The sequence below is a fragment of the Desmodus rotundus genome, chromosome 4, assembly GCF_022682495.2.
Source record: "Desmodus rotundus isolate HL8 chromosome 4, HLdesRot8A.1, whole genome shotgun sequence".
Classification (NCBI taxonomy): domain Eukaryota; kingdom Metazoa; phylum Chordata; class Mammalia; order Chiroptera; family Phyllostomidae; genus Desmodus; species Desmodus rotundus.
In genome coordinates, this window is record NC_071390.1 from 47,666,596 (window position 1) to 47,691,098 (window position 24,503).

At 40.0% G+C, this 24,503-nt stretch overlaps 1 protein-coding gene across 3 annotated transcripts in view; it reads left to right on the plus strand.

The window, feature by feature from the left end:
• Nucleotides 1–14,305, plus strand: part of MYPN (myopalladin) — a 112,253-nt gene extending 97,948 nt beyond the window's left edge. For all 3 annotated transcript variants that reach the window (XM_053922952.1, XM_045196081.2, XM_024561176.3), the window contains 8 exons: nt 1,742–1,963; nt 3,172–3,321; nt 4,211–4,293; nt 5,480–5,606; nt 6,764–6,971; nt 8,512–8,677; nt 10,094–10,227; nt 12,882–14,305. In XM_053922952.1, the coding sequence (XP_053778927.1) occupies nt 1,742–1,963; nt 3,172–3,321; nt 4,211–4,293; nt 5,480–5,606; nt 6,764–6,971; nt 8,512–8,677; nt 10,094–10,227; nt 12,882–13,051 (1,260 nt within the window). In that variant the 3' untranslated portion in view covers nt 13,052–14,305. The remainder of the gene's footprint in view (nt 1–1,741; nt 1,964–3,171; nt 3,322–4,210; nt 4,294–5,479; nt 5,607–6,763; nt 6,972–8,511; nt 8,678–10,093; nt 10,228–12,881) is intronic.
• Nucleotides 14,306–24,503: the final 10,198 nt, after the last annotated feature.

Genomic DNA, 24,503 nt, shown 5'->3' on the forward strand with positions numbered 1-24,503 from the left:
CCTCAAAGATGGGCACAGTTGCAACGAGAGCTTGCCCCATGTCATTCATGCATTCACTTGTTCTTCAGAAGCTCACTGAGTACCTGCCATGAGGCAGCCACTCACTGTTTAAGTTGCTGTTGACACAGAGGAAAGCAAGATAAACATGACCTCTGCTCTTGTGGAAGTAACGTTCTAGCACGTAGAGATATCCAATCATTCAATCAAAAAACAAACAAGAAAAATACTAGATAGCAACTGATATTAGACAGAAAGTTAGAGTGGAGAGTTACTAGATGAAGTGACCTGGGAAGGCTGCTTTGGGGAGGGGACTTTTAAGCTAGATAGAATGTGGCAGGGAGAGCAAGTGAAAGGAATTCGGGGTGAGTCCTGGATTTAGGGTTTACCTGGGTACACTCAAAGGGTGGTCTGAGGACCTGTGGCAGTCTGCAAGCTATCTCGTCTCCACCCTGAGATAAGTACAGACATTGACAGTAACCACTGAGAAATTTTTATAGTAATTTGACAGAAAAATTTCATGTCTTTTGAGCATAATAAATTTGCATGCTTTTATATTCTCGTTTTTCTAGTAAATTAATTCTTATTTTATTTTACAAAAGTACAGCTTGGAAATTTTTAGAAACCTGGTTTTCACCATAGACTGTGTGTGGAAACACTGGCTTAACCACTTAATAGAGATGAATAGAGATGCCATTTCCTGAGATGAGAAAGAGCAGAGTAGGAGCATTTCTGGGGACAGAAATCAAGTGGGCATTGTTGGACCATGCTAAGTTTGAGATGCCCATTGGGCACCCAAGCCATGGTATAGAGTAAATCATTGGGTATATGACTCTCATTATACAGAGTAGATTACTGGATTTATGAGCTCTGGGGAAAGACCATACTTGGAGATATGGATTTGGGGCCATTCAGTATATCTGAAGCTGTGGGATTGGATGAGATCACCTACCTACAGTTAGGAGCTAGCAAGGAAGACTGATAAGGAGCAGCTAGAGACAGAGAAGGAAAACCTGTACAGTGTCATGAATACCCACAGAAGAAAATGTTTCAAAAAGGAGAAGTAGCCATCTGTGCCTAATGCTGCTGAGAGGTGTGAGAAGGTAAGAACAAATAAGTGACAGCTGGATTTGGCAAATTTGGAGACCCTAACAATAGTAATTACAATGGGACAGTGAGAACACAATCCTAACTGGACTAGGTTAGCAAGAGAACAGGTGACAAGGAAATGATCCTGTAACAATATAAAATTTTTTCAAATAGTTTTGTTGTGCAGGGAGTAGAGAGATGCAATGAAGACTGATATGGAGTCAAGGAAGATTTATTCAAAATAGATTTTCTTCAAGTATGCAGATGGGAATGTCCGGTAGAGACAGGAAATTGGTAATGCAGGCATCCATCAGAATGCAGTTCATAAGCAGCTCTACATATTGAAATGGACATTGATAGTAGTTGCGGAAATTACATTCCATCTTCATTCCATTCCCTACAGGATTCTACAGGGGCTCCCTGCTCAAGGTGAGGAATCGGGATTCACTAAGGCAGTTTGGGATTGTAGTAGAGACACTGAAATCACCTTTAGTGCTCGTGGTGAGGACCTGGAAATGGAACATGCCCGGTTTATTGGGGCTCCATGATATAAATCTAACATCTGAACCTTAAAAAGTTGCATCTTCAAATTATAATGACACCTTCTCCCTCACCCATAGAAATTGAAATTGAAAGATGTTTACCATTTTGACAGGAGTACAAAATTTCAAGCTTTGAGCAGAGACTGATGAATGAAATAGAGTTTCGCTTGGAACGTACCCCTGTTGATGAATCGGATGATGAAATCCAACATGACGAGATCCCCACAGGCAAGTGTATTGCTCCCATCTTTGACAAAAGACTCAAGCACTTCCGGGTCACAGAAGGCTCTCCAGTCACATTCACCTGCAAAATTGTTGGAATACCTGTTCCAAAGGTAAGGGAAGATGACCAGCCGGTTGGCAAAGCAGCAGCACAGAACTGTAGACAGTACCTTTCTTATCAGACTCAAGTGAACTCTCTACAAAGGGAGTAAAAACCAATACCAGAAAATTAACAAAGCCCTCACAATTTGGCTAAAAAGAGACAGTCAGGAATAGGATTGTTAAGTAGGCCCAAAATAAATCAGACTTATGAGTAAGTTAGAATTTTATTAAAATTTTAAAATAAACTTCTTAGTTATGATCTTCTGTTTTAGGCTATTGATTCTCTCAACCATCAAATTTGCTAAATTAATTTTTTTTTTACTTAACATTTATTGAATGTCCTCAGTGTGCCTGTTGTTGTACAAAGCGAGCTATATTTGTATCATTACTATTAGGTTGGTAAATGCTAAAAATGTCATAAATCATTATCACTGGCTGCTGAAAAATCTTATGAGTCATCAGATTTTTTGGCAGTCAGCTGAGAGGAGGATTTACACCCAGTATTGCTGTAGCAGGGGATCTCTCCACTCTTCTTTCACAAACAGTAATTAGCATGGTGTTATCATGTAACGCTAGGGAACAAGGAAATGTAGAGGAGGGCAGCTGCAATCAGTACTTTGTCCTGTCCACTCACCCTCCACCCCCCATCTTTGAGATATGTCCTTGATACATGTAGAATTTACCAGGAAAAAAATATATATATATTCAAATTTTAGCTGGATGAAAAATTTAGTGAGTGAATCCTGGCCTCATTCCACTCAACATAATAAACCATACTACCCTTTCAAGCAAGGTGAGCCCGTCTAGACCCTTAGATCTGCAACTGCAGTAGACTTGAGCCTGTAATGGGAAAGGATAATGGGAATGGGATAATGGGGAGATAGGCTCCTGGTTTTCTTTTTTTCCTTTTTTTTTCTTTGCCTCTGAAAATATGTCTGGTTCTTAGGGTAACTTTCAAGTAATTATGAAGGACAACAAAAATAGTAAAAGCTTCATCTTGATCCTAAATTATATAGAATTTTTGACTTAAGCATTGCATAAGTGCAAGAGCATATTACACTGCTTTCAATATGTTTTATGATTTTTTCTAAGTGTTTTATAAGAGATAGCTCACTTATAGAGATGGGAATCAGCCCTTGCCTCATCCTACTCCCTACTTTACTATCCTGTGAAGATGTACAGAACAATGTATATGCTCCTTGATTATCTTTTATTTCAGGTTTACTGGTTCAAAGATGGAAAGCAGATTTCAAAGCAAAATGAGCACTGCAAAATGAAACGAGAAGGAGATGGAACGTGTTCTCTGCACATTGAATCCACCACAAACGATGACGATGGCAACTACACCATCATGGCCGCCAACCCCCAGGTGGAGACGCAGGGCTCAGTGTTGTGCTGCACTCTGGGGAAGGAGCGGGTGGTGTCCTGAATGAGAACTTGAGAAGTGCGAGTTACTGAGGGTTGCTGAGGAAAATGAATGAGAAGCATTGTGATTGTGTGTAACTAAAGCACAGTATCACAATTTAAAAGATCAGTTAGCCACTGATGGGCCAGTCAGCCCTTCAGCCTTAGTGGAAAAATATTAGTGGTTTCTGTTAACTATACACACATCCCAGACCCATTGGGCTAAATCTTGTGTTTATGAACTCATTGACTCTCTTGAAGGGTCAATAAAATTAATCTACTCAGAAAACGATTTGTTGTTTTTGTCATTTAAAGAATAAGCAAATCATTTCATAAAGTCTTGTGAATATCTCTCAAATTCATAACATCCTTCTTTTTCATTTTTTGTAAAAGTTAGAAAGCCATAATCTTTTGCTTTCCTTTCTGAATCAGATTGACTTCCCCTAAAAGATTTGGCCAAATAAATACGTTCAACTACTATTAGAATAGGAATTTCTACTCTGACCCACTCCTCCTACTAAAATAGTAGTTTCAAAGATAGTCTCTATCAAGGCAAGTGTAAGAACACTTGGCCGTGGTCCCTGCATGTGGCTGCACAAGAATTCATTTTCTTACATTTGTGCTCTGTTCATTTCTCAGCTTAAAAAAATGAAAATCATCAAAATATTCTTAAAAATCCCGCCCCATGGACTATTAACAGTGATTTAAGGAGTCATATTATATTTTTATCCCCCCAAAGAAAACATAATATTTAGCCAAAAGGTTCATAATATTCATGTCCAAAAAATGTGTTAATATATAAATTGAAAAATGTGGAATTCTTATTTTAGTCTTGTTCCTTTTCTGTTTCTTAGGGGAGAATCAGCTGTTCTGGCCACTTAATGGTACAAAGTTTGCCTATGCGCAGTCGACTAACACCTACTGGCCAGTCTCACAGGTAAAGACAATAAGGATATTCCTTCTGTAGCCACTCCCAAGCAACCACCCTTACAGTGAGCACTGAAGCAGTGGGTCCGGAAATTGATACTTTAAGTGTAGTCATCAACCTGTAGCATCAGTATCACTTGGGAGCTTATTGCAAATGCAGAATCCCAGGCCCACCCCAGACCTACTGAATCAGAATTATATTTTAATAAGATCCCCACGTGACTCAAAAACACACTAAAGTTGAAAAGTCCTGACCTACAGGACACTTTTAATGCTTCAAAATTTGTAACCATCAGTAGTGCCTGTTTATGTATAAATCAGACCTGGGATCATCATTTTTTCAGTAAAACAGAAACTGTTAATGCTTGTATGGATATACTCTGAATATTGTTGTTGTTGTCTCCAGTATACTAATTGTTTCTAATAAACTACTTGACTTTCTTTCTCTCTGATTGTACTAACCACTAAGAAGAAAGAGCATGGCTTTTCCTTGACTCTTATGGCGCCATAAAATCTTAGCAAAGCATTCCATAGTTGCTGACATGGACGAATTAAATTGGACTCACCAAAGAAGCAAAAACAGTGACTCATATTTCAGATACAGTATTTCACTGCCGTTGCACTACACCTTCTCCATTTTTTTTCAAGAACAGCTGTTACTGTTGGTCATTCTGAACCAGTAAGTTCACGATAATCTTTACTGATCTGCCATAATTTATAGCCAGGTTAAATTTTATTACTCGGAGACACAAGGATTGCAGCTGCCTTGTTCTGGGTCATAAACAGGACTTCTTCTTTGGCTCTCATTTGAGGTCCAGCATGAATACTGATTTATTTGTTTATTTTGAAACTTTTGAACAACTGGTCAAACCCAAGGCAAAAGAAGCTAAGCCACTTAACCCAGAATGACTTCAGAGAGAAAGAAGCTCGAGTCTGTTTACTTGATTATAGATCTCACAAGATAATCCTACAGTGTATGAGATACTTACCACTTTGTTTTTCACATCAGCTCCACACCATTATTTATTATTTGTTTATGGTCCAGCAACACTTTTTCCCTCCCTCACCACCTTCCACCCACACACACACAAAAGAAAATCTGTTTTCCAGGCCCAATAACCATGCCTGAATGCCTACTGTCATAAGTTCGTAAGCTGGTTTCTGTATTGAATGCCTCAACACGTTTGTTGTTATAGAGGAAGGTCCCGGGTGCAAGAGAAAGACAAGGAGCCCCTGCAGGAACGCTTTTTCCGACCACACTTCCTGCAGGCTCCTGGGGATATGGTAGCTCACGAGGGGCGCCTCTGTCGGCTGGACTGTAAGGTAGGCCCTAGCGCCATCCATGGCTCCAGATCTGTTCACCTTTTGCAATTGTTTGTTGTTTGCACTTGTTTTTGTTTGGTGGGTTTTTTCCAAGAAAAAGAGGACTAGGGGAGGAAGATAGATCACTTTGTTTTCCACACCATGCTGTTTTGAAGTGTTTAATACTAGACAAAAATATTTCGTGAAATTTTTAAATCTTTGTATCTTACTATTAGTATTGTATGAAGTTAACTCTGAGTTTGTAAAACACAACAAAAGAGGTGATATAATTCCGACATTTTCCTTCTGGTGCTTGGAAAGTCCTTGTTACTATAAAGGCAAAATGTGACTTTTGCATTCTTGAAGCCTTCTAAAAATTACAGTCTTGAAAAGATGGCTCCAAGGCAGTTTGTTAAAACAGACGGTAGTTTCTCATGCTAATCATCATTCGTCACCTGTAGCTATTCTAATTCTTTGATCAAGAACGAGGTTCACTTGAGCAGCCTGGTTATCTCCCAGTATGCAGAGAAACTTAAGTCGCCCCTTCTGCCCAAAGATGCAGGGTGCTGTGGAAAAGTTAGATGCAAATTAGTAAAGGCTTGAGGTTAATAACTCATAAAGTTCATTTCTCTTGGTGACTCTTGCTCTCCCAGTGAATGCCCGAATAATGTTCGGAGTTGGCTGTTACTTCGTCCACTCTAAGCCCCAGTAGACGCCCAGGCCCAGGTCCCATCCCCAGAGTTTTCTATTTAACTTCACTATGTTCAATAGTGGGCATTAGGGTTTCCAAATGCTCCCCACGTGATTATATTACACAGCCAGGTTTGAGAACACTGGTTTAATGTCTGTCCTTCACTTGGGTACCTCTCACTTATTAGGCGTGTAAGCAACATATCATCTCTGAAACTGATGCTGCAAGCCTATTTTATCTGTTTAGCTTCTTAATTCATATTTATTCTAATCTAGAATGTAATTATGACCTGAATCGGGGTCTAAATACTACACAGTTTAAATTCAAGTGGCTATTCATCCAATCCCTCTTGTCCTGATGTCCCTTCACTACCCCATGTTTTGTCCCACTGTCTGGTGCCAGATAAGGATGAAAAAGTCAGCCACCAAATAAATCTGCCTGTCCTCCATCTGTCATTTGCTTCAGCTGTCCTGTTTTTTTTAATTAGGTGAGTGGCTTACCGCCCCCAGAGCTGACATGGCTGCTCAATGGCCAACCTGTGCTACCAGACTCTTCCCACAAGATGCTGGTCAGAGAGACCGGAGTCCACTCTCTGCTCATTGACCCGCTCACTCAACGTGACGCGGGGACCTACACATGCGTTGCCACCAACAAAACTGGACAGAATTCCTTCAGTCTGGAACTCACTGTAGTGGGTAAGGTTCGCTGCTGGGACCCTTAAACATAGCTCCCTCCAAAGTTATTGCCCAAATACACAGAGCCTCTGACAGTATTACTTAGTCCTCTGCCCCACCAAGTCTAATCTCAGTTTTAAAGAAATACCAGTGAGCTGAAAATGTAATAGGGTACTTTGTGCATATTATGCATGCAATAAATGGGAGTCATTATAATAGTTAATTAGTCAATTAATTAGTCAACTAACTAAGCATTACTAATTTCAAACCCTTTGCCCTACAGTTCATCATCCTGGAAAGTACAAGGCTCTTCCACACCCCAACCCTTGCATCAATGGTCCCTCTCCCTAAAATGCCCTTCTCTGCCTAGCAACGTCCTACTCATTCCCTAAGGCTTAATTCAAATGTCACCACCAAGGCACAGTGCATCCACCAGGCACACCCTTCTCTGTTTCCATAGCACTTAGAAAAGGAGAGACTCTTAGAGCGTTTACTGTGTAACTGTTTACTCCTTTGCCCCCCTGTAGAGACTGTGAGCATCTAAAGTCAGAGATTCCGACTTGTTCTTCTGTGTATCTCCCGTGTCTGACTCTGCCTGGAACATGGAAGGTGCCCAACAAATGTTGAGTCCATAACTAAACAAGGAATTTTTACCTAAAAGATGATATGAACAAAATCAATGCCTACAAATAAGACAACAAGTTATCATCACCTAAGTGATACCAGCCCTTCAGAGCAATAGTCCAGCCAGAATTAAATTTCAGAATATATAAATTCTAGTGCTGGCTTTCTCCCATGTGTGGCCCCTAAAGGAAATCAGAGTGGCTTCAGCATGTTAGCCCTCTCTCCAGGCTACTGGCTGTCTCCCCTTCCCCCCATGTATCTTTGTCTTTGACTCACTCCTAATGTCTTCTTACCAACAGAGTAGAAAAGCTCATTCTGCAAGGATATATTAATCATCAGCTTTTACTTTTTTTCCCACTACTTTGCTAAAATATTGACTCTGGAACCCTGAGATTTGAGATATCTTTGCCTTAATTGGTTTTGGTAAGGGGGGTGGGGGGAAGAAAAGAGCCTACTTAGGAAGCATAATTTGTGTGTTTTTCTTTAATAGTATACTTCTTTTAACTTTTTTGTTGCTATAAACTCCTCAAAATAAAAAGCTCAGGAAACTTAATATATATTCTACAAGATAAACTCCTATGAAAAAGAAAAGGAATATGTTCAGTACATAAAGTATGTTGTTTCTCAAAGTGCACTACTGAGCAATAAAAGAAACTCCTTAAATTTCACACCTACCATTTGTATCGCCTGTGTGCGACCCAGATCCTTGAGTGGTGTCTCTTATAGGAGTGCAGAGACAGTTCCTCATTTCTTTGTTAATCATTTCTGGAACCTTTATGAAGGCAGCATGCTCCACCCACTTAGAGGAATGAGAAGTGTTCTGAAGGAGATAAGGGGGTGGGTGCCCTCTCTGCTAAAAGCCAGAACTGAAATGAATTTGAGGAATGAGCCCGAAGGCACTTACTATTCAAACCAGAATGGTTCTTCTCTTGTTCAGCCAAAGAGGTGAAGAAGGCCCCTGTGATCCTGGAGAAACTGCAGAACTGTGGAGTTCCCGAAGGCCACCCCGTGAGGCTGGAGTGCCGGGTGATAGGCATGCCGCCTCCCGTGTTCTACTGGAAGAAGGACAACGAGACCATCCCTTTTACCAGAGAGAGGATCAGGTACAGTCTCCACCTATGTTCAAAAGGACTTCCAAGCACAGTGCTTCATCCAAATAAGTCTGTAGCTTTTTGAATCTGGTGTCTTTCACTGAGGGTAATGCATTTGAGTTTTGTCCATGTTATTGTACGTTCTTGTGTACGTATCGTACACGAGAATTTCCTCCTTGCTGCTGCTGGAGGGTAGTCTATTGTATGAATGTCTCACCGTTTTAAAACCTTAATTTTTAAGTTTAAACATGTATGAGGAGTAACATTTGAGATCTTGCTTCTCAGCCTATGTCATAAGTTTGGCTCAAATAAATTCCTATAAAAAGTTAAAATGAACAAACAAACAAACAAACAAGGAATTTATGAAGACTACGCATAGTTTGTATCATGTATCTTTAGTCATATTAGTTACCCAGAAAACCTCTTTGACAGTAATAAGCTAAAATAAAATAAATCAAAACAAAACATTAAGGCAGTTATACTCCTCTGCCCATCTCTACATGGTTGATTTTAAAGTAACTTTAAGGATCCAGTTTCTTAGAGTGGATGTCTTGCTTGATTTCCCCTAACCTCTTTTATTTCTTTGCCATTTAGGTTTTATACCACAAGGGGGCAAGCACACAAAGGCAGCTGGTGTACAAAAATTCCTACCGAGAATTATTTCTTCACAGTCACTGGAATTTGTCCCAGAGGATGTTGTAGCTGTCAGGTTTTATAAAAGTTGGGCATCTGAGAAGTCTATGTATATATAGGTCAGGCTTTTTCTCTGGTAAAACTTATGCAAGAACTGAGAATATTCTCAAGTTAACACTTCAGTCTAAATGAAGGTAACACGTTAAACCCAGCCTGGAATTCTGGTGGCATTATCCAGGCCTGCAGTCCTCAGCTGAAGTGGAGAACTACTGATGCAGAGGAAGCAGCAGGAAGAGCATGCTAATTTGCTCCTGAACTGTATTAACCCAAACGCTTCACATGTCCAGTTGGTTGCATTAAGAAATACTCCCTCTAAAAAAAGGAAAAAGAAAAAAATACTCCCTCTATGCTAACAATTCATCTTTCCCATAGCTTCCTAATAAAGTTCTTGTTGAAATGTCCAGCCTGGTTTGGAAAAGAGATTTTTCTGGACTTCGGTTGTGACAGGTAGGAATACCGCGGGTGGGGACTATGGCTCTGAAAGAGCTGCAGCAACGGAGAGGGCAAGGAAAGGCCTCAGCCTTCATCCAGCCTCTGCAGGTTAATTGCTGCCCTTTTGTGACTTCTTTTCATCTTCTAGCTCACCTTTAATGTTTGCTTCAAGCTGAGTCCCCCTGTCCTCCACCTAGCGACAGAGAAGGAGGGAAGCAGTGCATTGCTGGGTTTGTCCCCTGACCCTGACAAGGATGTTTCTGTCCCCAAATACAATACGGATATATTCTTTCTTTTCTCCAGCATGCACCAGGACACAACAGGGTATGTCTGCCTCCTCATTCAGCCAGCCAAGAAATCAGATGCTGGGTGGTACACGTTATCAGCCAAGAACGAAGTCGGCATCGTGTCGTGCACTGCTCGGCTGGATATATATGGTAGGTATAACGGCATCAGTTGAATATCTGTGTGTGATGGGTAACTTAGAGACTCTTTTTTTTTTTTTTCAAGGATAGTTGTAGGATGTTTCCATAAGTGAATTGGATGGATTATATTTAAGTGCTTAAGAGGTGGACTTTTAAAGTTATTTCATCTTTAAAAGTAACTCAGGGCTTTGTACACTTTTACATTTTACTATGAGCTTAACCTTCTTCCAAGCAAGGTCCTCTAACACTAGGGATACAGTGACTTCAGAGTTTACATGTGCTTGTACTTCTGATCACCCAGCATCTCCATGCCATCTCCCTGGTGCCAAGGGCCACCCACCGGAACTCCCTCCAGCCACACCAGCAGACTTCTCCTGATACCGTTAATTTATTAATTCATCTCACAAATAGTTTTGCTCCAGGTCCACAATCAGACTAATAATAAAGAGCTGTCCTAGAAATAATATCAAATGACATTTGTATAGTAACTTATAATTTATAAAAAAATAGCACACTTACATCTCCCAAACCCATGAGATTTTTGTAATTGTTGTTACTCTTATTTAAATGGTGAAGAAACTGAGCCTCAGACAGGTTAAGTGACTACATCCAGGATGAAAACTCTAGGTTTTGTATCGTTCCTTTGAGCCATATTTCTAACTTTTAAAAGTATTTAATGAATTACTCTTTATTATGTTTGTATACTCTATTCCTGTCCTCTATAATTTTGACATTAACTAGTATTTTTGGAGACATATTCCTTAACCCAAATGAGTGATTCTTTTTTTTTTTGTCCTTTAAAAAAAATTGTTCACTTTTCAACATATATTTTTTAAGATTTCATTTATTTTTAGACAGAGGAGAAGGGAGGGAGAAAGAGAGGGAGAGATGCATCAATGTGTGGTTGCTTCTCGTGCGCCCCCTCCTGAGGACCTGGCCCACAACCCAGACATGAGCTCTGAGTGGGAATTGAACCAGCGACTGTTTGGTTTGCAGGCTGGTGCTCAATCCACTGAGCCACACCATTCAGGGCCATAATTGGTCACTTTTAAGGTTTCTTGTTTACTACTGGTTTAACATGATTAACCAGAATAACAAGAGTAACTATCCAGAACCTGAGGTCCCTGCTAGTGATAGGTGCACACCAGGTATCCCCTTTTTTAAATGTCTTATAGGAGGGGGCTTGGCCTGCCCTCTAGGTCTAATTTTCCTAGGTCTAATATTATGATATGTTTCTTAATCTAGGTTAATTCCGTCAACCATGTCACAGGCTTCACTGTGTCAGAAGGAAATAGGTCTCCAACTCAGTACCAATAAACCCTGAAACTGATGACTCTTGTCCCAATCCTGCCTTCCAGTGGCCAAGTTCACAGTTCGCTTTGTCCTGGCTCAGCTCTTCTTGGCTCCTGTCCTGTTTCCGCAGCACCAATAGGGGGCGCTATGTCCTTAGTTGGAACCTTGGGGTGGAGCAGGGGATGATGGTCTTGGGCAAAAATCAATCTGCTATGTCCCTTACCACCATTTCCTGCCTGTCTGAGGAATGGGGACAGTAGGCTCCCCTCTCATTGAAAAGACAGCTTTTAATAGTAGCAATTATAGTGGTCTGGGTAGGAGGTCAGGGAAAGCAGGGAAACGCTAACAGGAGTTGGTGTGGGGGAAGGGGAGGCTCTACCAACTCTTTATGGCCGCCTCCCAAGTACCTGCTCTTTAGTGGAATCACTGTTAAGTGTTGTCCTCGGTTTTGTAGTTTCCGGAGTTTGATTTTATCACTTCACTCAAAAGTGTTTAAACTCTGCAAAACTGACTCAAAACAATAAAATCAACAAAGGACCAATTTATAAATGAAAATGCTAAAAGGGTCGATACCTTTCTAGAACCCAGAGCCTCAGCATTCCCCGCCTGAGGCTCCCCCTTCTCTGCATCAAGGCCTTTTGTAATTTCTGCTGGGCCATTTCTCCTTGGTAATTTCTGAATCAGAGACCACAGCAGGAACTGGGCATTTTGGATGGGTATTTCATTCAGGCCATAGCTCAAGCCTAATGATTGCTAAAAAACAGGGCCTCCTTTGTACCGTGCTTGGTGAACATGGAACCTCTAATACATTCTCTTTTGCCCTGAACCATGATTGGTGGCACATAATCACTCTTCAGTCTTCTTGCTATCACTCATTGGAACCTGATCAGGGTGCTGGGTAGATAATGGCTGATTATGGTGATGAGAGTGTGGGTAGATGCTTCTCAGAGGTCTGGACCCATCTTTTCGCTCCCATTTCTGCAGTTTTCTTGTCTCCACTTTCCCAGAGCCTACAGCCCTCTCTACACTGCCCCTCGCAGGCCCCACACTAGGTTGGAGAGAAGGAATAATTTTGATAAATAACCCTACTCACTCACTCTTCTTTCTGATAGTCCCGGATCTTACTGGATTAGAATCACAGGTTTTGGAATTAGGGATTTAGGAGATCACCAGCCCAGTTTCCCTATTTCTGGCCAAGAAGGAGAGATTGTACTGCTCTCTTTTACAAATGAGGCATTTCAGACCCAGATAGATTTAAAAGCTTTACCAAGATCCCACAGAAAGTGCTGGAGTGGCAGCGGAATGCAAGCCTGTGGTGCACCCGCTAGACTGTACTCCTTTGATGACAACATGCTCTTTGGTCCATTTTCCAGCTCAGTGGCACCAGCAGATCCCGCCGCCCTTGTCCATCCGGCCCAGTGGCAGTCGTTACGGATCTCTCACCAGTAAAGGACTTGACATTTTCTCTGCCTTCTCCTCAACGGAAAGCACAATTGTGTATTCATGCTCTTCTCGGAGTGTAGTAGAGAGTGATGAACTTTAAGAAAGTCCAGGTACCTGCTGTGCAAGGGGGCAGACTGTGGAGGGGGAAGGTGGACAAGCCAGAACCAGTGGTTTCCAAGCAACTGGATTTGAGTAAGTTCCCATGCCGCTGGACCTATGGCAAGAAGTGCTTTGTATAAGACAGCTGGGGGCTCTTGCGGTCTCAGCTGGGGAAGAGATACAGGTCTGTGCCTTTTAAAGATTCCAACAAAAATGTGAGAAGACAATAACAGATGAACCAAAGATGTCATGCCGCTGCCATCCACTGCTTTGGGGGAAAGCTAGCATGCTCCCTGCCCCATGCTGTGTTAGGGATGTTTAGGCCCTACTAGGAGCAATTAGGGGCTATATGCTTGGGCTGAGAAGAGTTAGACAGTAGTGACCTTAGGTGTTACTAACACCAAACAATGCAAAGGGAAAAGATGGGAAGGTCTCCATCATCCTTCAATGACTTCATTCATAGCTGTAGTTTTGGTGGCTTCATTAAGACAGCTTCTACTTAGCATGAGGAGATCGTGCCATACAACTCACATATGTGGAGAAGCATTTTTGATTTGCTTATCCTGAGTGTACTGAGCCACATAATAAGGCAACAAAATGTGCTTGAGATACAAAATCACTGAAACACTCAATATTGCACAGTGCAGTATTCTATAGCCAAAAGGGGGCTCCACCCACCTGTCTGCACCATATTCTTTTGGATACAATGGTGAGTGGTTTTTCTTTCTGAATATATCCCTAGACTCTAGAACTAAGGGGTTGTTAATAAACCAACCAGAAAGAAATCTTTTGAGGAGATATTTTTTAAACTTCTATCTTCAATTGCCACTTACAAAATATGCAAGAATCATCCTCCTCTGCCCATAAATATACTGACCCTCCTGCTCCTCCCGTCTCGCAAAAGTCTGGAAGTGTGTGAGACAGTGAGAAAAGAAGAGATGCACCAAGGGAATAAGTGATGGGCGAGTGTTCTTCACTCGCCCTCACAGAGCGGTGGGTGTGGGAGGAGAGGTCTTTAGTGGTTGTGAACTGCTCTGAGATCATTAATCAAATTGCATTTTCTCCATACAAAATATTATGTTAACTGAAAAGGAGGAGGAAAGGGGAATTTGCCTCTTTATTCTAACCCACCAGTTCAAAACCTGCCTTCCAACTTAAGGAATGTGTAGACTTAAGTTCACTGCAATATCCCCAGTGCCTAGAACGGCACTTAGCACAGAGTAAACATTCAATAAATATTTGTGGGATGAATGAATCCTACATTAGATAGAGAAATCTACAATTTACACACCAGTCTAAAAATTGTCCTGGGAATACTCGTCACAGCACCGTTCGCTCCCAGGTTCACCAGTGATATGAACTGGAAGTATCTATCACCAACCTGCTGTGCCCCGGTCTCTGGTGCTCTTTGAGCCAGGCACTCCCAGCAGGCATCTTACTCAAGTGAACAAACAGTAATTGCTTAGAAAGGCTTGAAATGTTCTATTTCTTTGCTTCAAGGCAAGGATTTTCAGTATAAAGGTAAATTCATTCACTCAAAAATCACCTTTGTGTATGTAAGATGCTGTGCTTGAGACTGTGGGAGACACACGGATATGAAGAAGACACAGTCCCTGCCCACAGGGAGCTTACAGTCTAGTAGAGGAGATAAGCTATAAGCCATGTAGAGTGCTGCTTCTTAGGACAAAAAAAAAGTCTATTCTCTATCAAATAGAAGTTTCTAGTTCTCTTCATCCTATATTTTTCATGTCTCTAAAATCAAGGTTTCAATTATTTAGCAGAATGATTAGATTGTGTTTCCTTTTTCATGGATGCAGGAACAATACTAAAAACATAGGCAACTGCAATAAAAATATGATGCATTTAATATAGAATGCATCCTGTGAAATGTTCTATTTCCATACTGGCTTCTATTATGAAATCTATTAACCAAAGAGAAGTTCCTAACTCCCACATCGCTTCTTCACAGTTATTCGCCTGACCTCCCCATCACATTTACTTTTGCAAACCCGACAGTTCTCCCAGGAAAGGGTATTCTTCATCACTGTATGACTTAGCTTTCTGAGTCATATAGAAAGACAACAGATTTTTATCTGTTGTCTTTCAGCGTTCAACAGAAACCTGGGATAAATATTCTCTTTAGCCATTAGGTGGTGCTGTCTGACCTAAAATATAAAAGCCTTCCCCTCCACCCAGGCCCCCTTTCCCCATTTGAAATGTGAGCTATTGGTTTATATTAAAGCAGGGTTTCTCAGCCTCAGCATCATTGACTTTGGGGGCTAGATAATTCTTTGTTTGGAGGGGGGACTATCCCGTGCGCTCTAGGATGCTCAGCACTAAACGCCAGTAGCACAGCAGCCCCTCCTGGGGTTGTGGCCACTCAAACCACCTCCGGACATTGCCATATGTCCTCTGAGATGCAGAACCCCCCTTTTCTGAGAACCACTGAGTTGAACAAATCAGTGCCCTGCTTTGAGACCTCTAGGAGAATTCAGTTACAATGAGGGATACTTATATAAGAAGTTTTAGTTCTGCTGGGTCTCAACGTATCCAGCAGATTCATCATCTTCCTTTTTGTAAATGATTCTTCAACCTAGTTTAATAATTTCTACTAATGACACTTAGTAATCCAAATCAAAAGCATCCAAGTCATTTTTTACTTCCTTTATCCAATCAATTGATAAATCCTGCTTACTCTAACACTGTTTATTTACATTCAGCCCTTCCTTCCCATCCTCCTACAGTTCTCCAGTCAGACATTCATTATTTTAGTAATTTCCCTCAGTATTTCTGACCTCAACATAATAAAATACTTCTAAGTGGCTTTTCTGCCTCTAGTCCTATTGTTTCTCCCCACTCAAATCCAGCCCAAATCTCAACATCACTCATTCTGCCCTAAGTACTACCCAGTCATACCATCCCCCATTTCAAACCCCCAGTGCTCCCTGGAGCTAACTCAGGTGCCAGCGTTCTGCCCTGTTGCTCCAATATGATCCCAGAGCTTTTCACCCATTACTCAGAAAACACACCCAATGTGGCAGCAGACATATTAACACAGGCCCCTGCTTTCCACTACGTGCTTCCCTTTTGTCTCTACCTGGAAGTCTCTCTCCCTAGTCAACACCCACAGAAATCTTACCTGTTCTCAAAGTCCATCTCAAAGGCCACTGCCTCTGTGAATTACTTTCTGATCCCCCAGACCCCAACCAAATACAATTCTACTTTCTTTGAAACCTTGTAGCAAATGTCTTGAGTCTGGAAGAAGAGAACTTTGTATAATATTTTATGTAAAACACAACCTCTATACACCTGCCTACACTAGATTTTAGCTACCTGTCGGTATGGACTGTGTCAAAAGTTTGCCGTGTACCTTATAAGAGCAGACGCTCAATAAATATTTACTGACTTAAATTGAACTTTAAAACCCATGTAAGTTAATATTTGTTTCTATATAAAGCGAATCTCCTGGGGAGTTTTTAAGAATCCTGATGCCCAAGTCACAACCCCAAATCAGAAAGTCCTAAGTTATGGAGTTGTGGCCTAGGCATCAGTGTTTTTTAAAGCTTCCCGGGTGATTCCAATGAGAACAAAGGTGCAGAAGACTTGTTTTAGAACTTACCCAGAAAGGTCCAAAGGGATGCAGATGGCGTAAAGCTGTAGTGTTGGCATCGGTGAAGAACGCACTCCCCCTGTTGCCCGTGCAGTCCACGCCTGGAAAGTGGAAATAAACACGCACTTTGGCCTCATTAGCCCCTACTGTTTTGCATAATGTTCATTAGACATGCAGCATTCTTGAAGCCCCCAGGGGAACCTCAAAAACATGTAAAAACGGACCAGGGAAAGAGGGAAAGTTGGTGCAATTCATCTGGCCCTTTGTTTCAAAAAGCCGTACCGATCCCCTAAGCGCCCTTCTTTCCAAAGAACTGAAGGGCTTTTTACAACCTAGTCAGTCACGGAAATGGGGATCAGAGGAAAAGTAAAGGAAAGTGAGCCATCAGAACCTCACCGCCTGTTTGAAACATAGTGTCCTTCACCAGAATAAGGTTTTAATCGTAATTGCCAAGTAGTAGAACTGGTTCAATGCATTTTTTATTTTCATTCGTCACTTAACTTTCGTAGGCATCCAGTGAGAAATTAAATGGTCGAGAGACTAGCAGTGGTAGAGCTGGAGCTCTGCCTGACGCGTACCGTGGAGAGAAACTCCCAGAGGGGTCAACAACTGACTTTTGTAGGGATGGGTTGATGTGGATAACCCTCAAATGACAAATGGGTTGCCTTCTAAATATTCACTTGTAAATTGGTTGTTTAAAACTTAAAATATATTTTCTTACACACGTATCACCCAGTGCTAGTTTCCCAAGTGAACATGGTAAAGCCCATTTAATTCATGACTGAGTAACAGTATTTAGTATACATGATTGGGTGATGATTTGGAATCCAGGCAAAACAGCCAATAAAAGAAGAAGAAAGACTTCCTCCTCCTTTCTTTTTGTGTCTATGATGTGTCAAAGTTAAAGAACATCTATGGTCCTTTCTGTATCTATCCTGAATCTGTGTTTTCCCCCCGGGTGCCCCGAACTTCGTGTCCTATAACCCCCCTGCTGTAACCCATCCCATCTCACCCCCCCCCGCCCCCCGTGAGCGTGTTTGCATGCTTCACTGTCTAAAATGATCTAACTCCAGTTCCATGCATCTTGGCTTGATGTTCTGAAGAAAGTAGTCCAATTGAACAGATTCTGAATCCCTTTAACTTGCCAGAGGTGCTGCATTTTAAAGAGGTTGTTTTCTTACTCCCATCAACTTCTAACTGATGGGATTAGACAAAGTTAAAAAAAAAAAATCAGGCTGTGAGAGGTCTAGAAAACTGACTGGGTCAGACCAAGGACCAAATTGTCCTTGTTGGTTACAGCCTTTTTCAGGCCTCCTCCTCCCCACGCACTCCCAAAGCACCTTCCAAGCTGAGACCCTGGCCGGAGTCTGTTTGAATATGGGCTAGACAAACTTAAAGTTGTCGGTTGTAAACTTAAAGACAAATTTACTCATAATGACCTCTATTACAGGGCCCTTGGGTAACCTGGTCTCAGAGTATTTCTGCTGAGGGTCAAGTTGAAAATCAATGTGCCTTACCAGTAAGATCTATAGTTACTTAGACTGCAATAGAATATGCTAAAGTTCTTTTCACCATTAATTGCCTTTTCTTGTTTTAAGTGGATCAATATTTCAGAAAGTTAATTACTAAAGCTTTGCCTGAAGAATGCCAAGCATCTTCTAAACTTTGACAATGCAGTGGTCATCGATATGCTAAAAAAGTTGCAAATACTATGTTTTTAAAAATCCGTGCAGTGCAAAAAAAATGCGTATTTGTTAAAAATATGTTTGCCTCTTGTTTCTATCTAATTATATATTAGTTAGCACACTTGGTGTTATAGAATCATAAACAGGATGCCTTTTTTAACATGTAAATAATGGTCACTTCAAACTCCAAAGAGCAATAGCCTTGAAATTGCATGAAATAGAGAAAACACACTTTTCAATCCTCTGAAAATTGTGCCATAAATGCTAAGAGTAAACATAAAGAAAATGATTGTACTGTAGAGGCATATAAACACTAATTTGCCAAAAGATTTTAATATATTAGTGAATAGAAAATGTTTTGCTAATAATAAAAATAAAATATGTCAACATTTGAAAATATTTTAAGGCTAAATTGAAATAAGTGTACAGTTTTCTTTAAAGAGCAGAAAACAGTTCTAATTTTCAGGTTTAAAAATTACTTTTTGATGATAAAAGAACTGACTTTTTAATGTACAAAGATATTTGTGATTTTAAAAATGATTTTTAAAAATGATTCTTATAATTGTATAAATTACTACATGAATTATAACCTGCTTAAATATCTCCAGAGCTACAGAAAGGTGACTGGGTTTTGGTCTTTCTAAAAGGTCCAGTAGATTCACCAGACTTCTCACAGAATGTTCTTTAACAATCTAAGATTAAAATTCATTCTGCTTCCTAACTGAAAACAAAGACACTTTAAGAAGTAAGACTTTAGACCAGTTTAGATTGGAAATTAATGGAGATACAAGTATAGTTTGTCACACTATGAGGTGTTCTAATACCCACAAGAAACATAAATTATTTGCATATAGTGTGACAAGAGTGAATTGCTCGTTGTTCTAAAATTCCAAAGAATCTGACAGTTCCACCCAGATTCAGTGACTCATCTGTAAACTAGAGGCAGACTCTGGCAACTTCCCCCAATTAGTGACTGGAGAATCCAGTGAACTATACACTCGCATTGAGTGTAGTGGCCACAGTGAAAAGATCACTAATGTGTACGTGTGCACAGCATAATGCGTTCACTGCGTGTTTCAAGGAGAGTTAAAAACCCTGTAATTCAAATGACATAATTTGAATACAAGTATATTTTTAACACACATTAGTAAATTACATTTTATTTTTCAGTATTATGATTTCGGAGATACCTTATCTTCTTTTCTGATTAACTTTCACTTACTTTTTCAATCTTTAGCATTAAGTTTCTTAACAAGCCCTCTTCTCTTCCTTACCTTTATGCCAAGATAAAAATCTGTAAAATATTTAATAACATCAGGAGAGCTCCTTATTTCTAGGAATCTTTAAGTGAATTCCTAGAAATAAGAGGAATTTTAATAATTCTGATGAATTTTCAGATACATTTTTTAATTTAATTCTGGGTTCTCTGTTTCTTTATCTATAAAATAAGCAAAATACTTGAGCCTTTCCCAGGATGGAGGATAGGATAAATAAATATTTATAAAGAGTTTATTTTAGAGATCCTAAAAAAAGTGGCAGCAGGTTTTTTTACTCCAAGGGAAATGTTAAAAACACTTTTTTCCAAAGCAAGCAGTTAATTCATTTAAAAAGTCTACATTTCTTTCCTGCCTCACCATTTTGTTTTTTCTTAGAAGGGTAATACATACTGATGAAATCTTCCTGCAAGGTGGTGTGCAGTTAAAAAAATGTATGGGGAAAAATAAATGAACTCAAGAAACATCCTACCTGCTTTCTGCGGGCAGAGTCCAGGGAAATTTGTTCTGGCATAGGGAGAATAGGCAAAAGGAACTCTGATTCTTGTGTCTATGATTGAAGCTGGTGAAAAAATGGCTCGGCAGTGCACAGAGAAACAGCAAAGGAGCTCCTGTATTCCTTCCTGACTTACGCAGTTCACAATAACTCCATCGTGCAGTTCCAGACCCCAGTGAAGAAACACTGCATGCTAGCACGTCAATGGCCTTCCATTGAAGTGAATCAAATTCAGGATAGCAGGCAGCTGTGGACCCTCAAAAATGGACCTATATTTTGGTCTCTGTTTTTCCATTCACAGCTACGTCAAGTCTGAATTAGCCCCAATGCTCCTTTCAGCCATGAGGACTGACAAAGGTTGTATTTGTGCCATAAAAATGCATCCACGTCCACGTGTGCACACACACGCACACACAAGAACTTTAGGTAAGGAGTCGTGGAGCACCCATAGCTAACCTAATTTCATTAGAATCAAGTGACACCTCTTACTTACACTTTTCGTTTCTACTCCCTGCATGAGTTCTTTCCACGGGAAAACACACAGAGCCCCAAAAAACTCACAAACACGGTATGCTTCCATCTTAGGAAGCTTAAGTCAACTTATTTTCTAAGGTACTTTTTTAGTTATAGAAATCCTAATGGAAAAATCATTATAGTAGCCACTTTGAAATGTGTGAATTATATAAACTGTATATTTGCCACTATTACTAGAAGACAATAAATGGATCTTGGCTTTTATTCCTGTTCCTCTGCATCGTGCATGTTAGTCTGTAGAACTGATCACTTAAGCCAAAATGCCTGTGAGCATAAACTGTGTCTTTGCTCAGAAGATATACGGTGTTGTATTCCGGTAGACCACGTCGTCTCCGCGACACGCATTGCTGTGTTCTAGTCGTGCTCTCGTAAACATCTGTTGAGGGTTGTGTTTTGTTTGGAAACTTTGTAATTAGAAGAAGAAAAATAAGAATTAAAAAAACAGTATTTAATTCAACCTGGATGTTTTAAAAAGCAGTTTGGAGGATGTGATGGACTGTTTCTTTATTCATTAAGTAAAAATTTATTTATTCTCAAATAATTGTTGGGTTTCTTGTGTTGTGTTTTGGTTCCCAGACTTGGTATGTGAGATGGGTAAGTTCTCGCCATCAGTGGTTTCTTCCAGTTCAGGTATTTGTTGGTCACACTACCAGTTTGAAATAGCAAACAAAATGTCCTGTGTTAATGCAGTGAAAGTTGTTAAAGCTTGTACTCACTAGTGTACTCACTACCAGACAGCAGAATAAGGTTACATTCCGAGAAGACAGGTCATATATTTATGGTATTATATGCCCTTTGAAATTTCTTCCACCTTCTAAGTAATAAAGAGATGTCTCTAGTGACAACTAAAGAAAGCAGAGAGCAGAGTCTAGCCAAATTCAGTCCAAAAATAGCACGTCACTTTTGCTGTAAAATGGCATAATTTAAGAGAACTGAGTCTTAATCATTGAATCCTACAGCTTTATTACCCACAACCCAAACAAATGCTATCTGGCTTCTATCTAGCAGAAATCGTAGATCTTAATTAATATAAATGTCACCACATCAACTTAGAAACTGGCCGAGTTGGGTGTTAAAAAGATAACCTAATCATCTTAACATTTGCAAATACAAAGATTGGGAAGTTGATATAATCAGTTTTTGACAATGAGGTTAATGATATCGCAGTAAATATTTTTTAATTAAGTGGTTCTCAACCCTGCTGGCCCATTAGAATCACCTGGGAAACATTTAGAAATATCTATGCCCAGACCTCACCTCAGAGCAGTTAAATCACTTCTTGAGCTGGGAGCCCCAGGCTTGGCATTTTTTCCAAGACTCTGTAGATGTGATTCTAATGAGCAGAGTTGAGAACCACAGGCTTACATGGCTTTTCCCATTTTGATAGCTCCCTTCACTTGTATATGATTCTTCAAGTCTTCTGACCTTGGGGCTTAGGGCTTAGGGCTTAAACCTCTAGCTGGCACTTAGGGAGTGCCCATATATAACTAGTCCAGCTGGAAAGCCCTGCCCAGGGAGGATGGGGGAGGAGTCTTCTTTTATTATTTAATGCCCTTCTTAAGAGCTCTTATGGCACATATGGTAGTAAACTGATGAAGCATTCAGCTACACTCTGTCCAGGTCTGCTGGTTGATTAATACATGCGTGTTCCCGGCTGCCCACCCAAGGACAAGGATGGTGTTGAGTGAGCCTGGGTATGAGTAGGTACTTGATAATATTGGTTGATTTATTTTTAAAAAGGGTGGCCAGGTTAAAATATATATATACATATGTATGTGTGTATATATATATGTTTATATATATATAATTTGAATTTCAATATGTCCTGCTGTCGAACTAGAACATGGATTTTCAAAGGTGAGCAGTATAAAACATTGTAACAACTTTTAGGATGACGGGTAATCTAAAGTATATGCTGTATATCTCAACTTCAAAGAAAAATTTTACACTTGCTTTATCCAAGCTCTTAATCCATAAACCATGATGGATTTCCCAACACACGGTTTTAGGAGTTTTATCAAAGATTGGACATGGTGGATCACTGAGACCTACTTACATTTCCCTGAAATATCTTCCAGGAAAAAAATAGTACATCAAGGTGGGTGGAAAGCTTAGGGATTTGGTAAGAGCTAAACTGCTTCCAAGGATTTCCAAAACACAGAAACAAGCAGCTAAAGACATAGATTTAACAGACAGATTCCCATTCTTTTGGGAAAGAGGGGTTAGGGAAGGGGAAGCATGGAGTTAGAATCCCATCATTTTAATTAAATTGCTCAATTTCATTAAGAAACTTGCTGTTAATATCCATAAAAGAAATATTTATTGAGTGTTCATTCTGTTTAAACCGCTGTACTAAAAGCTGTAGAAAGAAAATTAAAAGAATCTTCTCTTTGATAAGGTATTTATTTACAGTCCAGGCAGGGGAATGTGAACCTTACCTGAGAACAGGCTAGCAATCTTAACCCATTTTTGAGAGTTTCTCCGATTAATACGGGGGGGTTTTTTCCACACTGATTTTATTCATTCTCAAACTCTACAAACTTACTGGGGTTATTAGTGAAGCCTTTGAAGTCTAAATAATTAAGCTACTGTACTTAAATAGTGAGGCAGGCAGATCCCAGAAGCCTTGTCATTAACCCAAATGCACACTAAGGAGGGGAGTGCGACCAGAAAGGGTCCGGGCATCACCTTTCTAGAACTGTGTCGGTTGCTAGACTTAGTATCTTCTAACAGCTCTTGAGGTCAAGAAGTTAAACATTTTACTCTCTAATCTGCAGTGCAGAAGCAAAGTCCTCAGCCCTCCTCAGTTTCTTAACAGCTATCAGAAGGGAAATTTCTCATTAGTCTTGCAACGGACTTCTAAAGATACACTTGTGACTTTGTAAGTTTAAATTTATGTGCTGGGGAAGACACATTCATTACAAACTAAATGGGTTTTGATGATTCTAACTAAGTAAAAATTTTATTGGAGACTCTCAATTGCAAATAGATGGTTGTATTTGATGTTAGGCATTGGAATCCATAATAAAAGAGTTTGGGGATGGCATTGTTGTTTTTGACTTGTGAGACTTCCAGAGGTAACTTTGAGTCCCACTTACTCTAATTATTAACAAGACACTCATTCTCCCAAATGCATTCAGTGTTGTTGACCACAAAGCCACTCTTTCTGTTAAGGTTTGGTTTATTCATCCAATGGGTAAGCAAATTTATCAAGGTAATTCAACCAAATACTCCTGGTATTATTTTGCTCCCATCTTGAATAGCCGTGATGGTAGTGAAACTCTTACTGCTCAATTTGCACTGATTAAAAGGAAATCACTTCCAAAAGCAACATTTTTAAATTTATCTTAGTGTTAGTTTATGTGTGTGTATGTATAGGGACAAATATAGGAACAATGTAAATATATTTGGGTGCTTGAAGGAATTAATAGTAATTGGCTTAATAAAGAAAATATTGAGGAATTGTATATCTAGTTACTTAAAACTAAATATTTCAACTAATTTAATCATTAAGAACATGGAAAATACATCTGTATTTCCAAGTTAACAGAGAAAACTTTCAAATTAATTACTTGGACTCACATAGCTTGTGGGGGGGGACGGGTTGTTGAGGGAGCATTACAAAACCGCACATTTGCCACTGGCATGATCACATTCCAACATTCTTTGCTCAGGGAAGCACTCAGTATCAGCACCCCCAATTAGGCCTTTAGAGCCATCAAGAAACTAGCAGGGGACCTGGCACAAAAAACTAACTCACGTTTTTATCTATATTTTACAAAATCTATATTTGAATAATGTACACAGTTTTTAAAAATACAGAGCATTCATGCCCACGTACTCTACAGGAAAAA